The sequence below is a fragment of the Vanessa cardui genome, chromosome 2, assembly GCF_905220365.1.
Source record: "Vanessa cardui chromosome 2, ilVanCard2.1, whole genome shotgun sequence".
NCBI lineage: Eukaryota > Metazoa > Arthropoda > Insecta > Lepidoptera > Nymphalidae > Vanessa > Vanessa cardui.
The window spans coordinates 9139903-9155496 of record NC_061124.1 but is presented as its reverse complement, the minus strand read 5'-3'; the positions used below and the strand labels follow the sequence as shown (position 1 = coordinate 9155496).

General features: G+C 32.7%; 1 protein-coding gene across 1 annotated transcript; it reads left to right on the top strand.

The window, feature by feature from the left end:
- Positions 1-41: 41 nt before the first annotated feature.
- LOC124538280 (flap endonuclease GEN) lies at positions 42-8991 on the top strand. Its single transcript, XM_047115290.1, has 11 exons — positions 42-222; positions 318-412; positions 912-1116; positions 1265-1354; positions 2250-2403; positions 2764-2896; positions 3768-3929; positions 5711-5879; positions 6085-6229; positions 7489-7566; positions 8059-8991. The coding sequence occupies exons 1-11, from the start codon at positions 160-162 to the stop codon at positions 8970-8972; spliced, it is 2208 nt and encodes a 735-aa protein (XP_046971246.1). The 5' UTR covers positions 42-159; the 3' UTR covers positions 8973-8991.
- Positions 8992-15594: the final 6603 nt, after the last annotated feature.

Below are 15594 nucleotides of genomic sequence, written 5' to 3'. Positions count from 1 at the left end.
TTTTGTAATCAGTCTGCACTCTGTAGAATCAAAGACATTCATTAAACTTAAGCGTTAAATTTGAAATTGTCAATAATATGTTATTAATGTTTTCAAAAAAACATATTATGAAATGTGTATAAAGTAGTTCAATTTAAAGTATTTTTTATTATCTTTATAATGGGTATAAAGGGTTTATGGACAGTATTAACACCGTTTAGCGAAAAGAAATCTTTACATGAAGTAACTGACTTATTATAAATTTTCAAATTGTTGTCTTTTATATATTTTGTGGTTTTTTATGTTATAAATCTCCCATTTTCTATTTGCCTGTATAGATTCGTGGAGAAACTGTTGCTGTTGATTTATCGGGATGGGTTTGTGATAGTCAAAATGTGACCGATTATTATATACAACCCAAATTATATTTAAGGTAACAAACAGCAAACACCTATACATTTTTATATTATAATACCCTCTTAAAATTATGCACTAGGGGACTATACTAAATATTAGTTGGAGTTTGAATTATCTCCTATATTACATTAACATAGTTTTTCCATCGGTGGGCAAAGGCCTTCATCCTTATATTAAAAGAATAAGGGAAATTTGATCTCCGATGTATTTATATGATGTAATGGTTTATTTTGGTAAATATCACATCGTTGGAAAAGTTGATCTGAGTTTGTTCATGTGGTACCCAGCTAAAGTTAATTTATTGCAGTAAGTTTTGGGATACCTCTAAATAATTCAAAGTCAAACAACATGTGGCTATTCTTGTGAACAAACTTAGTTTAACATTTTAGTAAAAACAAACTGTTCTTTCATTTATTCAATATAATATTCATTGTATCTAATATAATTGCTGGCTAAAAATAATAAAAATACTTTATTAATTTAGTATCAGCATATTATAAGAAGAGCATTTTCAGGAATCTATTCTTCAGAACTGTTTATCTTCTACTTGCTGATATAAGTCCAGTATTTGTGCTCGAGGGTGATGCTCCTGAATTAAAGCAAGATGTTATGGCTGCCAGAAATGCTATACAGTTCCGAGGTGCTGCACCAAAGTCTGATGCTGCTAAAGCCAAAGTTCCAAATGTATCAAGGAAGAGATTCAAAGGTGTATTAAAAGAGGTAATAAGGAAAAACACACATTCTGTTAAAATCACATTATACAGTGCAAAATTTATTATACAGTGTACTGACACTCACTGCTTTAGATTTTGCGATATTATTTATACTATTAACTTTAATTCTTTTTATAAGAGCCATTATGTTTCAGTGTGAAACCCTTTTGAAGAGTATGGGCGTGAGATGTGTTAAAGGACGAGGGGAGGCTGAAGCCACTTGTGCAAGGTTGAATGCTAAAGGTGTTTGTATTTAATTATTTTTTAAATCTCAAATTTTAATTTATATATAAACATTGTTTTACAGGTGTTTAATTAATCTTCAACTATTGTAGCATTTAATTATGTATTTATATTAAGATTTAAGTATCTGTGTTTAAATCACATTGCTTGTGAAATGACTGATTGTAGGTAATTTATTGATGTAGGTTTTATTTATTAAAAATAAATCGTCAGATTTGCATTGGTTACTGTTGAATTAGGTTTAATGATTATGAATGATTTAAGACTGAAATCACCATTTTTATCAACTGATATTGAAGTAGTTCTGCGTTGAATATTATTTTCAAATAAACTCTAAAATTTGCACTAAATTGCATTTTTCTTTTGAAACAATATTCATTGGAATAATTGTAGCCTTTGGCTGTATTTGTTGGGTAACAGTTGACAACATCACTTTGTTATCTTTGTTTTGTATTTTGCATTGTAATTATTTGTCATGTTATATGAACTTCTTGGTGGTAGGGCTTTTTGCAAGTCAAGGTAGATGCAAACCTTTTATTTTCTTCTTTTCGGCCAAGCATATGGAACACAACATTAATAAATATGCAATAATACAAGTCTTGCTTGAATATTGTTGTGTTCCATTTTGAAGGTTCCTTCCAGTCCATAGTTGGCAATATAATAAATGGTTAGTATTTCTTACAGTGTAAATGTCAGTTGCCCATAGGTCTTGGCCTTTGCTTTGCTTTGAGAAAATGATTTTCTCTAAGATCTTGTTAAATAAAATAAAAACAACAATAAGGTCTTAGAGAAAAGCATATTGTTTATACAAGCTACTATAATGGTCAATCACCGTATCTCAAGTATCTATTTACTGACAATATATAATAGACGTGAATGTTCACACTGGGTCGGCAGCTCGTGGACGCAGTGGTGTCCCAGGATTCCGACTGTTTCGCGTACGGGGCTAAGCGCGTGTATCGCAACTTCAGCGTGTCGAGCGCGGCGGGCGGCGGCGCGATGCAGGGATCAGTCGATTGCTACGACGCTGAGAAAATGTTTAACAGTAATGGTATATATAAATCTTTCTAATATTTGATTTGTTTGTATACTTATGTTTAATCCATTTCAAAATGGAAGCGGTTTTTAATAACATTTCAAATGATTCCACATGATTTTGCCGATTAATACCTTTATTATTATTAATAGATAATATATTAATTTACTTTTTTAATTGACTATATAAGTTTTTAAGTTGAAATCGATAAAAAGATTATTGACAAAGTTGATTAGTTGTTATTATATTTTGATTGTAATAGTTGGCTTTTGTTACATATTATGTATGTGTGTAATATTTTTCTTTCTTCCTCCTGTAATTAAGGTTTAAAGTAAAGTTCCTTTGCGTTAGTTTTTTGGCATAATTTGTGTTAAGGTTTTGGTCGTAAGAAAATGGTGGCGCTTGCTCTGTTGTGCGGTTGCGATTATGGGGTCGGAGCCTGTGGTTCGTCAATCACCACTGCAGTTGCATTCCTTCATACTGTATCCGAAGATCAGGTCATATATAGGTAATTATTTTGATTAATTGAAATGTATGTTAAATTAAAAGTGAAATAACAATCAATCCGTTAGTTGAAAGCTGGTTGGACATTAAACTAAAAAATAACAAATAATTTGTATATAAACTTAAATAATATGGAAAATAATACATATTTACCCTTTTAAAAAAACTAAACTAACTAAAACATAATGTGTTGAATGGATGGTATCCATCATCATATACATGGTAACATAGCAGTAATAGTATTTCTGTTTATGTTAGCCTCCACCTACCTTAGAGGGCGCTTAACGATGTATATACGTTAATACAGACGACCTTTCGTAACACAATAGGTTATTTAACTGGTTTTTAAAATCCATTATTTAGTAGAGGTTAAGGAACCCAGTAAATGTTGTTTTTTTATATCTAGTTCATATTTACCGAAAAATATCGTATTAAAAATTCTATATTTAAATAGCGCGCGGAAACGCTACTTGGGCAATATGGCGCTGCATTGAGGTGGTTGACGTCACTTGCTTGTATTTTAATCTGTGGTACATATAGCAGGCAAGCAAGGTTAACAAGCAAGTGACTTCATCGTTAACCCGTTCAATCAGGAGGGTTTTGTGTCACATGACAAACGTTTAAAAAAATGCAGTTTTATTTATGGATTTTTGAATAAATTAAGTATAATTTTAACTTTCGTTGGTAAATAACGATTTTTAAACTCATAATATATACTGATTACAATAATTGATACTATATTTTTCGCATTGTCAAATAGTCTATTTGATGGCTCTTTCGATAATGACTGCTCGTTTGCCTTAATGAAAGACAGCAGTAGGACCCGAGGTTTTTTTTTAAATCATAAAGTATTTTGAAACACGTTTTCCATACAGATTATTATCGTGGGTGAGCGACCCGCAACACTACGAAGAGCGAACCCGTTGGTCGTCGGCGCCCGGCCGCTGCGACCGCTGCGGGCACGTGGGCCGCACGCACGCCAGGAACGGCTGCCCTGTGTGCGTCACTCATCGGGGCTGTACGGACGTAGGTCACAAGTTAGTATAAAATGGGTTCCATCCTCATTTGTCGTATTTTACGATTTCTACATACCTCGATTAATGTGTGATGAAAAACAGTAGTAAGTGGTCGCAGCCGTCCTTCGTTATAAGTCTTGTAAGAATAGTAAGCTGTTCCTTGTATCGTTAGCACTTGATATTCAGTCCTACCAGCTAAACTTTGGTTCACTCATCAACGTGAAACACGGCAGTATAAAGTATCGCTGTCTAGTTGACTTATCTGACGCGTCTCGCCTCTTTAATTATTCCTTTATTGTTTATTGAGAATCATGTATGTACAATTTGAGGTATATATGTTAATATATTAATAATAGTTCCAATATCAATGAGTGATAGCACCCGGCAACAAGCTGACTAACCAATACAAATAAAGTAAAAGGTTTATCTCATTTATTTCACAGGCATTTTTTGTCTGTATTAATAGATTCTTAAATGCCTGCCTTTATAATTAAAATTAACACGCGTACTGATTGATAACAATTGAAATGGTTATACCTTATATGGTGACTTATTGGTATTAGAACGCTTGGAAAGGTTTTTTTTTTTTAATTTATTTTTTCGCCAAATCTCAATTACTTGATTACTCTGCATAGTGGTCGTAAAAAAAGCACAGCGTATAGAAGGTTACTTATTATACAATATTTATCTAGGTATATAGTGTAATATTATTAATATTTAAATTGCTTTTGTATGTAGCGGGTAATCTTCGGAATTGATGATTCCATTCCAACACTTTTTTCACTGGTAGAAAGCTACATTATTCCTGAGTATAAATTATATTATTAGCTTATGTTTCAATAAATTGCACCCGGCCGGATCCATATCGTGATCGAAAATAGAATGTTCTCGATTATATCGACATAACACGCAACACTATCATCTAATAAAACACTTCCTAAAAATGAAAGAGTATTTACTAAACACGCAGGAAAAATGCGAACCGTCTACGTAAATACCGATAAAATTCACATCTTTCCCGCATCAAAGAAGCATCGAGAGGGTTATCTCGCTATAAGTTTCTTAGCATAGATTCATCTCCGCAAATCCTTGCGAGCTATTCAATCGAATTGTGCATTTTATTCCAGCCGTCATAAAAGTCGATATTTTAAATAAGCTTTGCGAACACAGCGTAGCTTATCGTTTCACTGTTCTAGGTGTTTCGTTTGGTCTTTTTTAAATGTTGGCTGTACAGGCTATGCTAGAACATAGCCGCCGAAAGACGGAGAGGGTACCGCTGGTTTTTTAGTGGGTAAACCCGGTGGACCTGGGCGCACTCGGTGTCCTGGAAACCGGGGAGTTCCCCCCACTTTCCATCATGTTGGGGAAGCTCGTAAAGCGTTTTTCCAGCGAGAAAAAAATGGCTATGCAATGTTTAAATATTCACGTGATTAGTTATTAACTAATATCGTTCGACTCGGCTTGACTCAATTTCATATAGTAGAATACGACTTACTACAAGAAATATGACATATTTTTATAATACTTCTTAGCAGAAGATTTTGTTGTGTATGTACATATTTATTTACGACTATATTTATTGATTACAAATGGCACAAAATGCCATCGTACCGCTTAGAGATATTCCCTGGTAGTCTACAGTTAGGCTAGGTAATTTACGTTGATATTATATAAATATTGTATCAATGTCATTATTTCGGACATTTTAAACCAATCAATTCCAGACTTCATTCAATAAACAGGTATTAATGTAATATATTGGTCGACAGCGAGAAGTTTTAGTTCGCACTAATTGTTTGTAGGTCCAAAGTAGCGGAAGTAAAACGTGAACTATCGCTCCGTAACCGTGCCCTGTCGTCTGGAATGCCTTTCCCTGAGCCGAAAGTTATGAAGGAATTCCTGGATACCACACCAGAAGATATAGATCTCGACAGCTTGAAGATTCCGACTCCGAGTTTAATTCAATTTGTGGTATTCGATTGTTTGAAACTATGAAACATTTGTAATTAAGTTGAGGATAACTTTTAAAGTAATGACCATTTGTAGTTTTAATTATATTATATTGGTCTTAATATGCCCTTGATTTATTCACAGTATAAAGAAATAAAGAAGTAAAAATGGAATATCTAAAGTTTATATTTTGTTTTTCAAATGTAATTGAGTAAATCATTTTCAGAAAATTATGTCCAAGAAATTGGACTGGTCCGAAAGATACTGCGTCGAGAAATTCCTACCGTTACTAACGAAATGGCATCTTCAAGAATCTGTAACTTGTAGAACGATAAAACCAATTGAAATAAAAAAGAAAAGAAATCCACGAGGTACGTTTACATAAATACGTTACATTAAATACTCCTGGAAGAGACCTTTGAGGTAGTCAAATATTAGTATTGCTAATGCTAAGTATTATTTGTTGCACATCACTTTTATTTCTATAAATTTTTCACAGATTGCCCCAGAATTTCGTCAGTTATTGTGTTGAGGAATGCATGTCTTGTTTTATATTCTATAACATTTTTATAGCTATGCTATATAATAAAACGTATCTATTTTATGTTAATATTTTTTCTAACTTTATAATTAAAAAATCTTGTTAATTGCTATTCATTTGATTGGTTTCAAATCGCAGTAATATGGATGACAGCGTAGTACTATTATTCCTGTAGTTGGGACCTCAATCAGTAACATATTTTGCATTTAATTTTATCCCATCGATCTTCGTCAGTAGTTCCGTTTTAGCATAATTGTATTATATCGGTATATTTCCGTATTGTCTAACAGGACTTGAGTAATCCAGTTTCCTCCAACTCTATTCTGGTACCGTGATCAATATCATGCAGGGATACTGAGACTTTACGTTTAGACGATTAACAAACGAACGAGTCTCAATTTTGTTGTTTTACAATTTCATTAGACATGTTAATTAATTCAAAATCAAAAATCATAATAAACTTTATTCAAGTGGGCTTTTATAAGCACTTTTGAATCGTCATTTAACAATTAAGAGAAGCTACCACCGGTTCGGAAAGTAGATTCTACCGAGAAGAACCGGCAAGAAACTCAGTAGTTACTCTTTTTCAACATTTAAAAAAATACAGTCATGTTAGTTAATACAATTATTTAAATTAATTAATTGTACTGTAATCAAAAGTCTGTTGTCTAATGGCATTGTTGTTTCCAGTTTATGTATTTTAATGAGATCCTAAGACAACAGGATTTGTTATAACTTTTTATTTAGTGACGTCGACCGTTGAGTACTTGTTTTCAAATATTTTCCGTTATTGTGTTAAAAGATTCATCAGGAATCTAAATACATACGCATTTTCTTTATTAGGTAGAAGGATATTCGTCGTATGCTGATCCACTGTTTGATAGATTTCCATATATTTTTATTTGTCGTAGTAATATTATGCAGGTTTTTAGCGATATTTTATTTTAACGCAGAATTAGGACATATAAATCACATGTGAAGTTATGGTCTGGATATGAACCTGCGATCTTCGGCTAAGATTGTTCATACAGAGCGTGTTGTTGTGTTATAACATGTACATTGTTAAACTTTCGATGTTTTATTTTATAGGAGTTCCCAGTTACGAAGTTTTGTGGGCCGATATTGATGGACAGTATGATGCTCTCATACCGGACGACCAGTTTGAAGGTAAATAGATAAAATAATATATAACAGAGCAGCATGTCCGTACCCGTTTTTAAAAAAACATGACGTCAGCATAGCTGACGTCACGAGTGTCTGGGTTTCGATCTTTAACCATTCTCGGTGGTATGAAATTAAATTCAAGAAATAATCTTCTCTGATTTATTCCAATATGAAGCGGTCCGATCGCTCCGACGGCTCGACCAAGCCTGTCGATACCGGCGGGCCCTTGATCTTTTATAACAAAAATAGGTGGGTAGACTTATTCACTCAACATAACAGCTGTTTACAAACACTAAAATATTTCAGACTAATTTAACATTTCAAAATTCACTAAAAATTATTAATTTAACAATGAAACAGTTGTAAATTATTAAAATAATCATTTCTGGACATGCGTTTTTCTTAAATTCGTGGTTTCGCGCCGACATATACATTATAATTATTATTAATTATATCAAGAAATATCTTTATTCTTTATAATTATATTGTCTACAGAAGGTGAAGATACACAAGGTCCATGGACATCAATAGAAAGACAAGATCTAATGCGACGTTATTATCCAGATTTAGTTGATAAGTATGAAGAATCTATCAAGAAGCCACCGAAAGAGAAGAAGACAAGGGGAAGGAAGAAAAAAGATCCAGATTCAGAAAATATTGATCAGAATGTAAAACCTAAGAGGAAATACAACAGAAAACCGAAACCAGTTAAAGATGCAATGTCTCACCTCAATGACTCAATGAATAATTTAAGCCTAACTAAAAAAGATTTGAATTGTAGCAAAGCGCATGTCAGTGTATGCGTTAATAAACTTAAGAGAAAAATAAAAAACAATACAAAAATAAAAGCAAAAAATACTATAGATAGTTATTTAAAACCGGTTAAGAAAAGAAAATCGAAATTAATAGAGACACTGAATAATAGTGTCAAGAATGTTGCCATTGCAAATAACTCTTTGGATAATGTTTTGGGAGAGGTCGATAATAAGGAGAATATATCTGATGATAAACATTTACTAAGTATGCTCGATATGAGCGTAGGAGATGTGAACGATATAGATTTATCAGATATTGTAGATACTATCGTTTCTAGAGCACCAAAAGTAACAACAACAAAAGTAAATAGTAATCTCGTTAAACTCATTTTCGATAAACAAATAAATAGAAAAAGTATATTTGCAAATAGATTACATCAAAATTGTTCAACACCGAAAAGTAGTCCCATAAGAAATCGTAATATGAATATTAGTAAAAGATCCTCAATTTCGAAAGTAAATACGAGTTATTTCTTCGATAAGATAACAGATGAATGTGATGCTTTTGAAATGTCTCTCGAATATAAATACAATTCAGTACATTCGGATTGTGATGCAACCATAAATTATAGTTTGCCAAAAGTTTGTCTATAGTTGTAGGTATATAATAATAAAATGCTGTATGAATTTACATTGTTGACATATTTTTATTTACCCTTGATAATCCTCATGAATGTTATAAATGTGTGAGCTTGCTTGTGTTTCACGTCTTAACGTCTCAACTAATAAATTATATGTATATAACATAGGCTATTCATGTCTAGTGTATTTTCACCAACCCGCATTGGAACTGCGTGGTGGAATATGTTCCAAACCTTCTCCTCAAAGGGAGAGGGAATTTACAGGCTGTTGTTGTAATTACAGTAGTTCGGGATGGCCAAAATAATATTGTTTTACAATGATACTTCAATGTCTCTTATCTTTTGTTAGAATGCCCCACGCTATCGTCCAATTGTTTTCTAATGACAGCTCAATCATATTTAAAATAAGAAATAGTGTTACATGCCAGTATTAAATGCTATGCAATATAAAATAATATTAATTACAGTTTTACAAATTATTGATCAATTAATCACAATAATAATTGTATATAATAAAGTAACTTCAATAGTCCCTGTTATATTAATAATATGCAATAATAATGTGACATAAATTATGATATAGAATCAAATGTCATAACACCGTATAGAAGGCGAAGGTTACTCTCGTAACACTAGCTTTAGCTAACAACTCATTAGTAACCCCTAAAACGTGAGTGCTGGCGACAACGGCTACTATCACGAATGTAAAGATATGTTCATAAAGGGAAAAAGGGTATCTAACACCTGACCACCACCCTCTTCTCACAGGCAGGTTAGCCTACAATGTACATTATGCAAGCAATTCTTAAATTGATATTTTAAGCGAAGTTTATTACAATATTCTATAGTTTCGTGTCAAATTGACGTGTTTTACATGTGACAATTTGATTTTCGAATAAATGTTTAGATAATACATACATAAACTTACAACGTGTCTGAGTTTGTCTCTGTTTTCATCTTCTTTTATTTATATTATTCCAAGTTGTCTTGTCCGTTGGTTTATTTTCTAAATAATAAGTTTGCACGTCTCGAGGCCAATACAATTTATTGAGTTTTTATGTCATGGCATTTTTAAGTTTGAAAGCATTGAGCTTACACTGAAGTAAACTACGTAACCCTGTTAGTCCTGCGTCCGATGTATGGTCAAGTCCGATGGCTGGCCATTGGATTTGAGAGTGAAGCTATGGAAAGTGTACCTGCGTTTGTTTGAATTTCTTTTTTATGTTACACTGCATCCACGCGCTTACAGTTGCCGGTGCCTTTTTCATTTATTGGTAGGTATTTAGCTAGGTGTGGCAGTTTACAATCTTTCTTATTTACTAAACATCAGCAGATCTATTATTCTAAATAAACATATATTCCTATGTCCATACTACATTTAATTATTTTACGCACAATTTTTATCGACGGATTTTATATGTGTCGAACATTTGTATTTGAAAATTATCGGGAATAAGTAGTCTATGAGTAAGATTCTATAACCTCACAAATAATACCTTATAGTAAACTAATACTAACTAATATTATAAAGAGGAAATCGTTGTTTGTTTGTAATGAATAGGCTTAAAATTACTGAACTGATTTAAAAAAAACCTTTCACTATTTGAAAGCTATATTATTCACGAGTAACATAGGCTAAATTTTATTTTGGAAAAATGGGTTCCTCAAGATAATTGGGATTTTCGGACACAAGGTGTAAAAAGTCAATCAGAATTATCTTCTTACTTCTATTTATTTAATATTTTTTTATTCTGTACTTTTGAGATACGCTATTCTGTCACAAATCCGAAATCTACGCGGAAGAAGTCGCAAGCAGAAGCTAGTAGTAAATAGTTATGCTAAAAGCAACTTTAAAGTAGTCTGACCTTACAAAAAATGCCATATAGTAAATAATGATATTGAATGATCCGAAAAGTGTGTTATGGACTACCATATCGAACAAACGAAAGTCGCCACTGAGATACACGTAAAACAGGGAAAAATATGTGCTATTGTATAGGGAACTCAACTAAATTATGGAGGGTCAATTCACACTCAATTCCTCGGGGATATGACCGCGGCGTTTCTAACAGGCCCTGCCCGGATAAAGATAAATATAAAAGGCAATAAAGTGTGATTTATACTTTAATACTAGCATAAATAATTGAAGATTTGCTCTTAATGAAAAACATCATGAATTTTACAGACATACAAACCACACGGAAGCATCGGAGCAGTGCGGTGTATAGTAACCACACAGTAAAGCTCATCGTCCAAGGGCAGTATTGTGCGATGTATTGCTATACCTAGCTATATTGTACATGTACGAGTAAAAAAATATTTGTCTACTTAATTGATTTTGCTTCGTTTATGCCACTTCTGTTTCTTCCTAAAAAAAATCTTTCATACAAATGAGTTTATTTGCATTATGTATAGAAACTATACTTCTTCGTTTAATTTTATTTTAAAAACTGTTTGAAGTAGAAATAAATAAGTAAACCTTTGTGTAAAACCATAACATGCTTTGGTAATTATAAGAAAAAAGGTTTGCTCTTAAACTACTTATCACAAGGTTTTTTATTAAGTCAGCCTTTATTGAATAATAGACCTAGAGAATCATTACCTTTTTTGTAATATATATTTCACAATATGTTTATGTTATTTTACGCAATTGATTGAAATAATTAATATCTGTATGTTTAATTGAGAGAGAAGTTTAAAGAAGAGAGAGTTGATTCACCCGCACCACCTTGATGTCCGAAAATCCACAACGGCGCGATTTCTTAGACATTTACTGCCTCGCACAACCACTTTGTGGAACCAGCTTTCGCCGGCGGTTTTTCCGAACCGATACAACATGGGAACCTACAAGAAAAGAGCGTACTCCTTTCATAAAGGCCGGCAACGCACCTGCAAGCCGCCTGGTGTTGCAGATGTCCATGGGCGGTGGTAGTCACTATCCATCAGGTAAGCCTCCTGCTCGTTTGCCACCTATGTCATAAAAAAAAAGAAAACAAAAAAGAGAGTTCGGACTATCCCAGTCAACCTTGATACCATACAAATATCGTTGAGCAAAAGATTCCAATTATATGTGATGAACTATAAAATTCGGATTATTTTATTATTAGTTTGAGATTTACCAAATAAATTACCATGTCTTCGCAATTAATAGTTTTACACTTTAAAATAGTAACGCAGGTTATTGAAAATATTATACTTTAGGAGATATTCTGTAAAACGTTCTTACGATCAGGTTTGATTCCAACATACGCCACTTTTTATTCTCACGTCCTCTTTTATATTTACTGTAAACGTAAAAAAGTTATGGCGTCGCTAACGCAAAGGTGGCGCAACTTTATTTCTCGTATTTATATTTATTTATTGCAACTTTCCATACTTTGTATTTTTAAAATAACAATTTTTTTTTGTCTCAGTAATTTATTTGTAAAATTTAAATTGTAATTATAATTGTAAATGTATTACTAAAAATTATTTCCTTTATTTGGTACGAGTATTAACACATAAGTTGATTTTGAAACAAGCTTCTACTTAGTGCCCATTCTAAAATAAAAAAAAATAAAATGTCAATATATTTAACACGTGCTAACAGTGTAAATTAACATATAATTTTATATAATATTTACAATTGACAGTATATACATACTGATCATTACTACAGAGGCCAGCATCATAGACTATACACAAGTCTTAACTCAACTAATCAAAGACAATGACATGTAAACAGATATAATCCTACTACTCTTTATCAAGGTGTATTCCGAACAAACTGACATGTCTTTCTATATAGTTAAATGGTAAACTAGCTGAACACGAGGCATCGATCGTGGGGAATACAGTCTGTGACATATTATTGCTGGAGTGATGTTATCACAGTTTTGAATAACGTCGCTTTCTAAATAAGCTTTGTATTGAAATCATTATGAAAATCATTTTAATATAACATATATTTACAATGTTAGTATTATTAGATATATATTTTTGATCATTTATGACGTTAAATCAAGAGTTAAAAGTATCACGTCTTCGCTTGGTCTTTGTATGCGGTCACAGTACTTTCTAGATAGCTACTATCACCATATTTATTGTCCAGCTCCAAGAATAATGTTATATTCCTTCGTCCATTTGTCGAGAAGGTATTTTTATCTTTTCCTAGGCGATCTGACCTGCAATATGTATCATATTTGATTAGGCTCAGAGACTGCTACCGCGTCAGTCACTCACACATACGTTGCATAATGTGATACATTTAACGTGACTTAGTAATTTGTTCTTAACAACTAACTTTTCAATAAGTACTAACTGCTTTATGTACTGCGTTATCTTCTTATAGAAAAGTTAGTAGTTATGAATAATAAGTAAGTCACGTTTAGAGCATTATAACATATATTATAGATACTTTTTGATGTACGTCACAAGGCGGTATTAGCATAGATCTGTTATATTATAGTAGTCAACCGCACCTGCATTCCTCTTTTAGGGTGTTACTTGTCACGTTAGAGCTGAGATGGTCCGGTGGTTAGAACGCGTGCATCTTAACCGATGATTGCGGGTTCAAACCCAGGCAAGAACTAAAATTAAACACATATATATATATATGTGTTTAATTTGTGTTTAAAATTCATCTCGTGCTCGGCGGTGAAGGAAAACATCGTGAGGAAACCTGCATGTGTCTAATTTTATCGAAACTCTGCCACATGTGCATTCCACCAACCCGCATTGGAACAGAGTGGTGGAATATGTTCCAAATCCTCTCCTTAATGGAAGAGGAGGTATTATCTCAGCAGTAGGAAATGTACAGGCTGTTACTTTACTTTACTTTTACTATTTAGTTGTCACGTTTCAGACACAAAAAGTAAAAGTCCTTTCTTGGAGTTCAAGCTTGCTTCATATCAAATTCGGTTCAGCGGTTTGGTCGAACGAGCGACAGACAAACAGACAGGCAGATTTATTTTCAATTTATTATAATAATATGGAATAATATAGATTATTAATTAAATTATTCCGTTTAAAATTTCAATCATGAAGTTTCAATAACGTTAAATAAATGTAAAATTTCATTTCAAATGTTTATTTTCTTATAAACAATGTAACACAAAGCATATCATTGAGCAAAAGTTACTCAGTTTCAGCGAAACAAAGAACCTCGTCGGTTTTATATAAATCTGTGTATTATTTAGCGGAGAGCTCGGGAAGGAATTAGGTGGCCGTAACTGCTGTTCTTTGTTTGCTACGTCGAGTATACGTATTCGTAGCACCATCTACGATACGTAGCATCATCTACATTTAGCCTTGGCGTTGAGAAAAGTATTCTTTTATTTACATTTCTTTACATTTTTTTTATAAAAATACATACTCTAGAATTTTCTTTATTAAATTGTCTCTTATTTTAATCTGCTCTACGATTAATTGGAAGCAAAAGTTACTCAAGGATCAAATTACATTAGCGAGGACGTGAAAACGATTTAAATAATAATAATTGTTACTTATAACAATAACTAATAATCAGTGAATTGGTTTTTAATTTTAATAGAGTGATATTGCTGGTGTTCATATACATGAAATAAACAATATAACTTTTACACTTTTTTGTTTAGGCATTTAGACGAAGACAAGCATTGCTTTGTCATGCTTTAACAAAAAAAAAAACGTTGAATGTGAATGTAACGGCCTTTAAACGTTATACTGCCATCTAAATTGGATTAAGTTTAGTGGTAAGAGGTTCTATATAATGGAGAGTTGAATAGAAAGATGGAGGTGTTTTTGTCTCTCCGTCACCTGTCGCGTTCCCAGGGATATCAATTTGCGCCATTTTAATCGTTTTCGATCAGCAACGAACCATTTTAAAGCGTATCAAGCATTTAAATTGTTAATTTTGAATCTATATTTGAGTGGAACTGCTTCCATTATAAAATAACCATTAAAATAGACTACAATATATTCAGCAACACTTTTTTTTAATATTAGTTAAAATAAAATAATAAATTTGTATAAAATGATCATGTATTTGTCATATTATTAGTTTATTGGTTTGCAAAAGGTATTGTAGTACTTTCAGTTTTCACTTGAAAGGGTATTTTCCTTTTAAAATAACCTTTGGCTACAGTTGAACGACCCTCTAAAGAAAAATCCTTTTATATATTAAGTTGCCAAAGTGACCTAACGATTCTTCTTTTGATGAGTCTTTGTATTTCATAACATATTCCAAGACGAGATAACACGAGGTACGGTACAATGCATTTGTATGGATCTGCTCTATCTACATTTTGAATAAATATACTTTCAGTTCTGACGGGCTGAGCTTGATATGACTTCAACTAGCCAAAAAAATATTTCGTACGATGTGGATCGATTTATTAACAGTGCACATTAAATGGCATTTTAAAAGATACATCCATTTAGATTATTTTCAAAATTGTTGTCTAGGTAACATTTATGAAATAGACGATCGAATCGTGTACCGGTCTGAGAAAGTCTAAATCCTTTTTAGCCTCATCACTATGTTAGAAGGAGAAGTATGGCGGGTTTGTTCACCCCTTCTTCGGGAGATGTCGGAGGGGGTCGGGCTGGATCGGGAGGCTGCGTCGCAGAGCGCGCGCGCGTACCCGGCCGCTTCGTCATTGCGACGGAGGCTGTCG

What these genes read in the sequence shown, in the direction of transcription:
- LOC124538280 (XM_047115290.1), top strand. Translation starts at nt 160, where the DNA reads ATGGGTATAAAGGGTTTATGGACAGTATTAACACCGTTTAGCGAAAAG. An exon ending in TGTACGGACGTAGGTCACAA is followed by an intron (nt 3,930 to 5,710) that starts GTTAGTATAAAA and finishes AATTGTTTGTAG; the next exon opens with GTCCAAAGTAGCGGAAGTAA. An exon ending in AAAGAAAAGAAATCCACGAG is followed by an intron (nt 6,230 to 7,488) that starts GTACGTTTACAT and finishes TTTATTTTATAG; the next exon opens with GAGTTCCCAGTTACGAAGTT.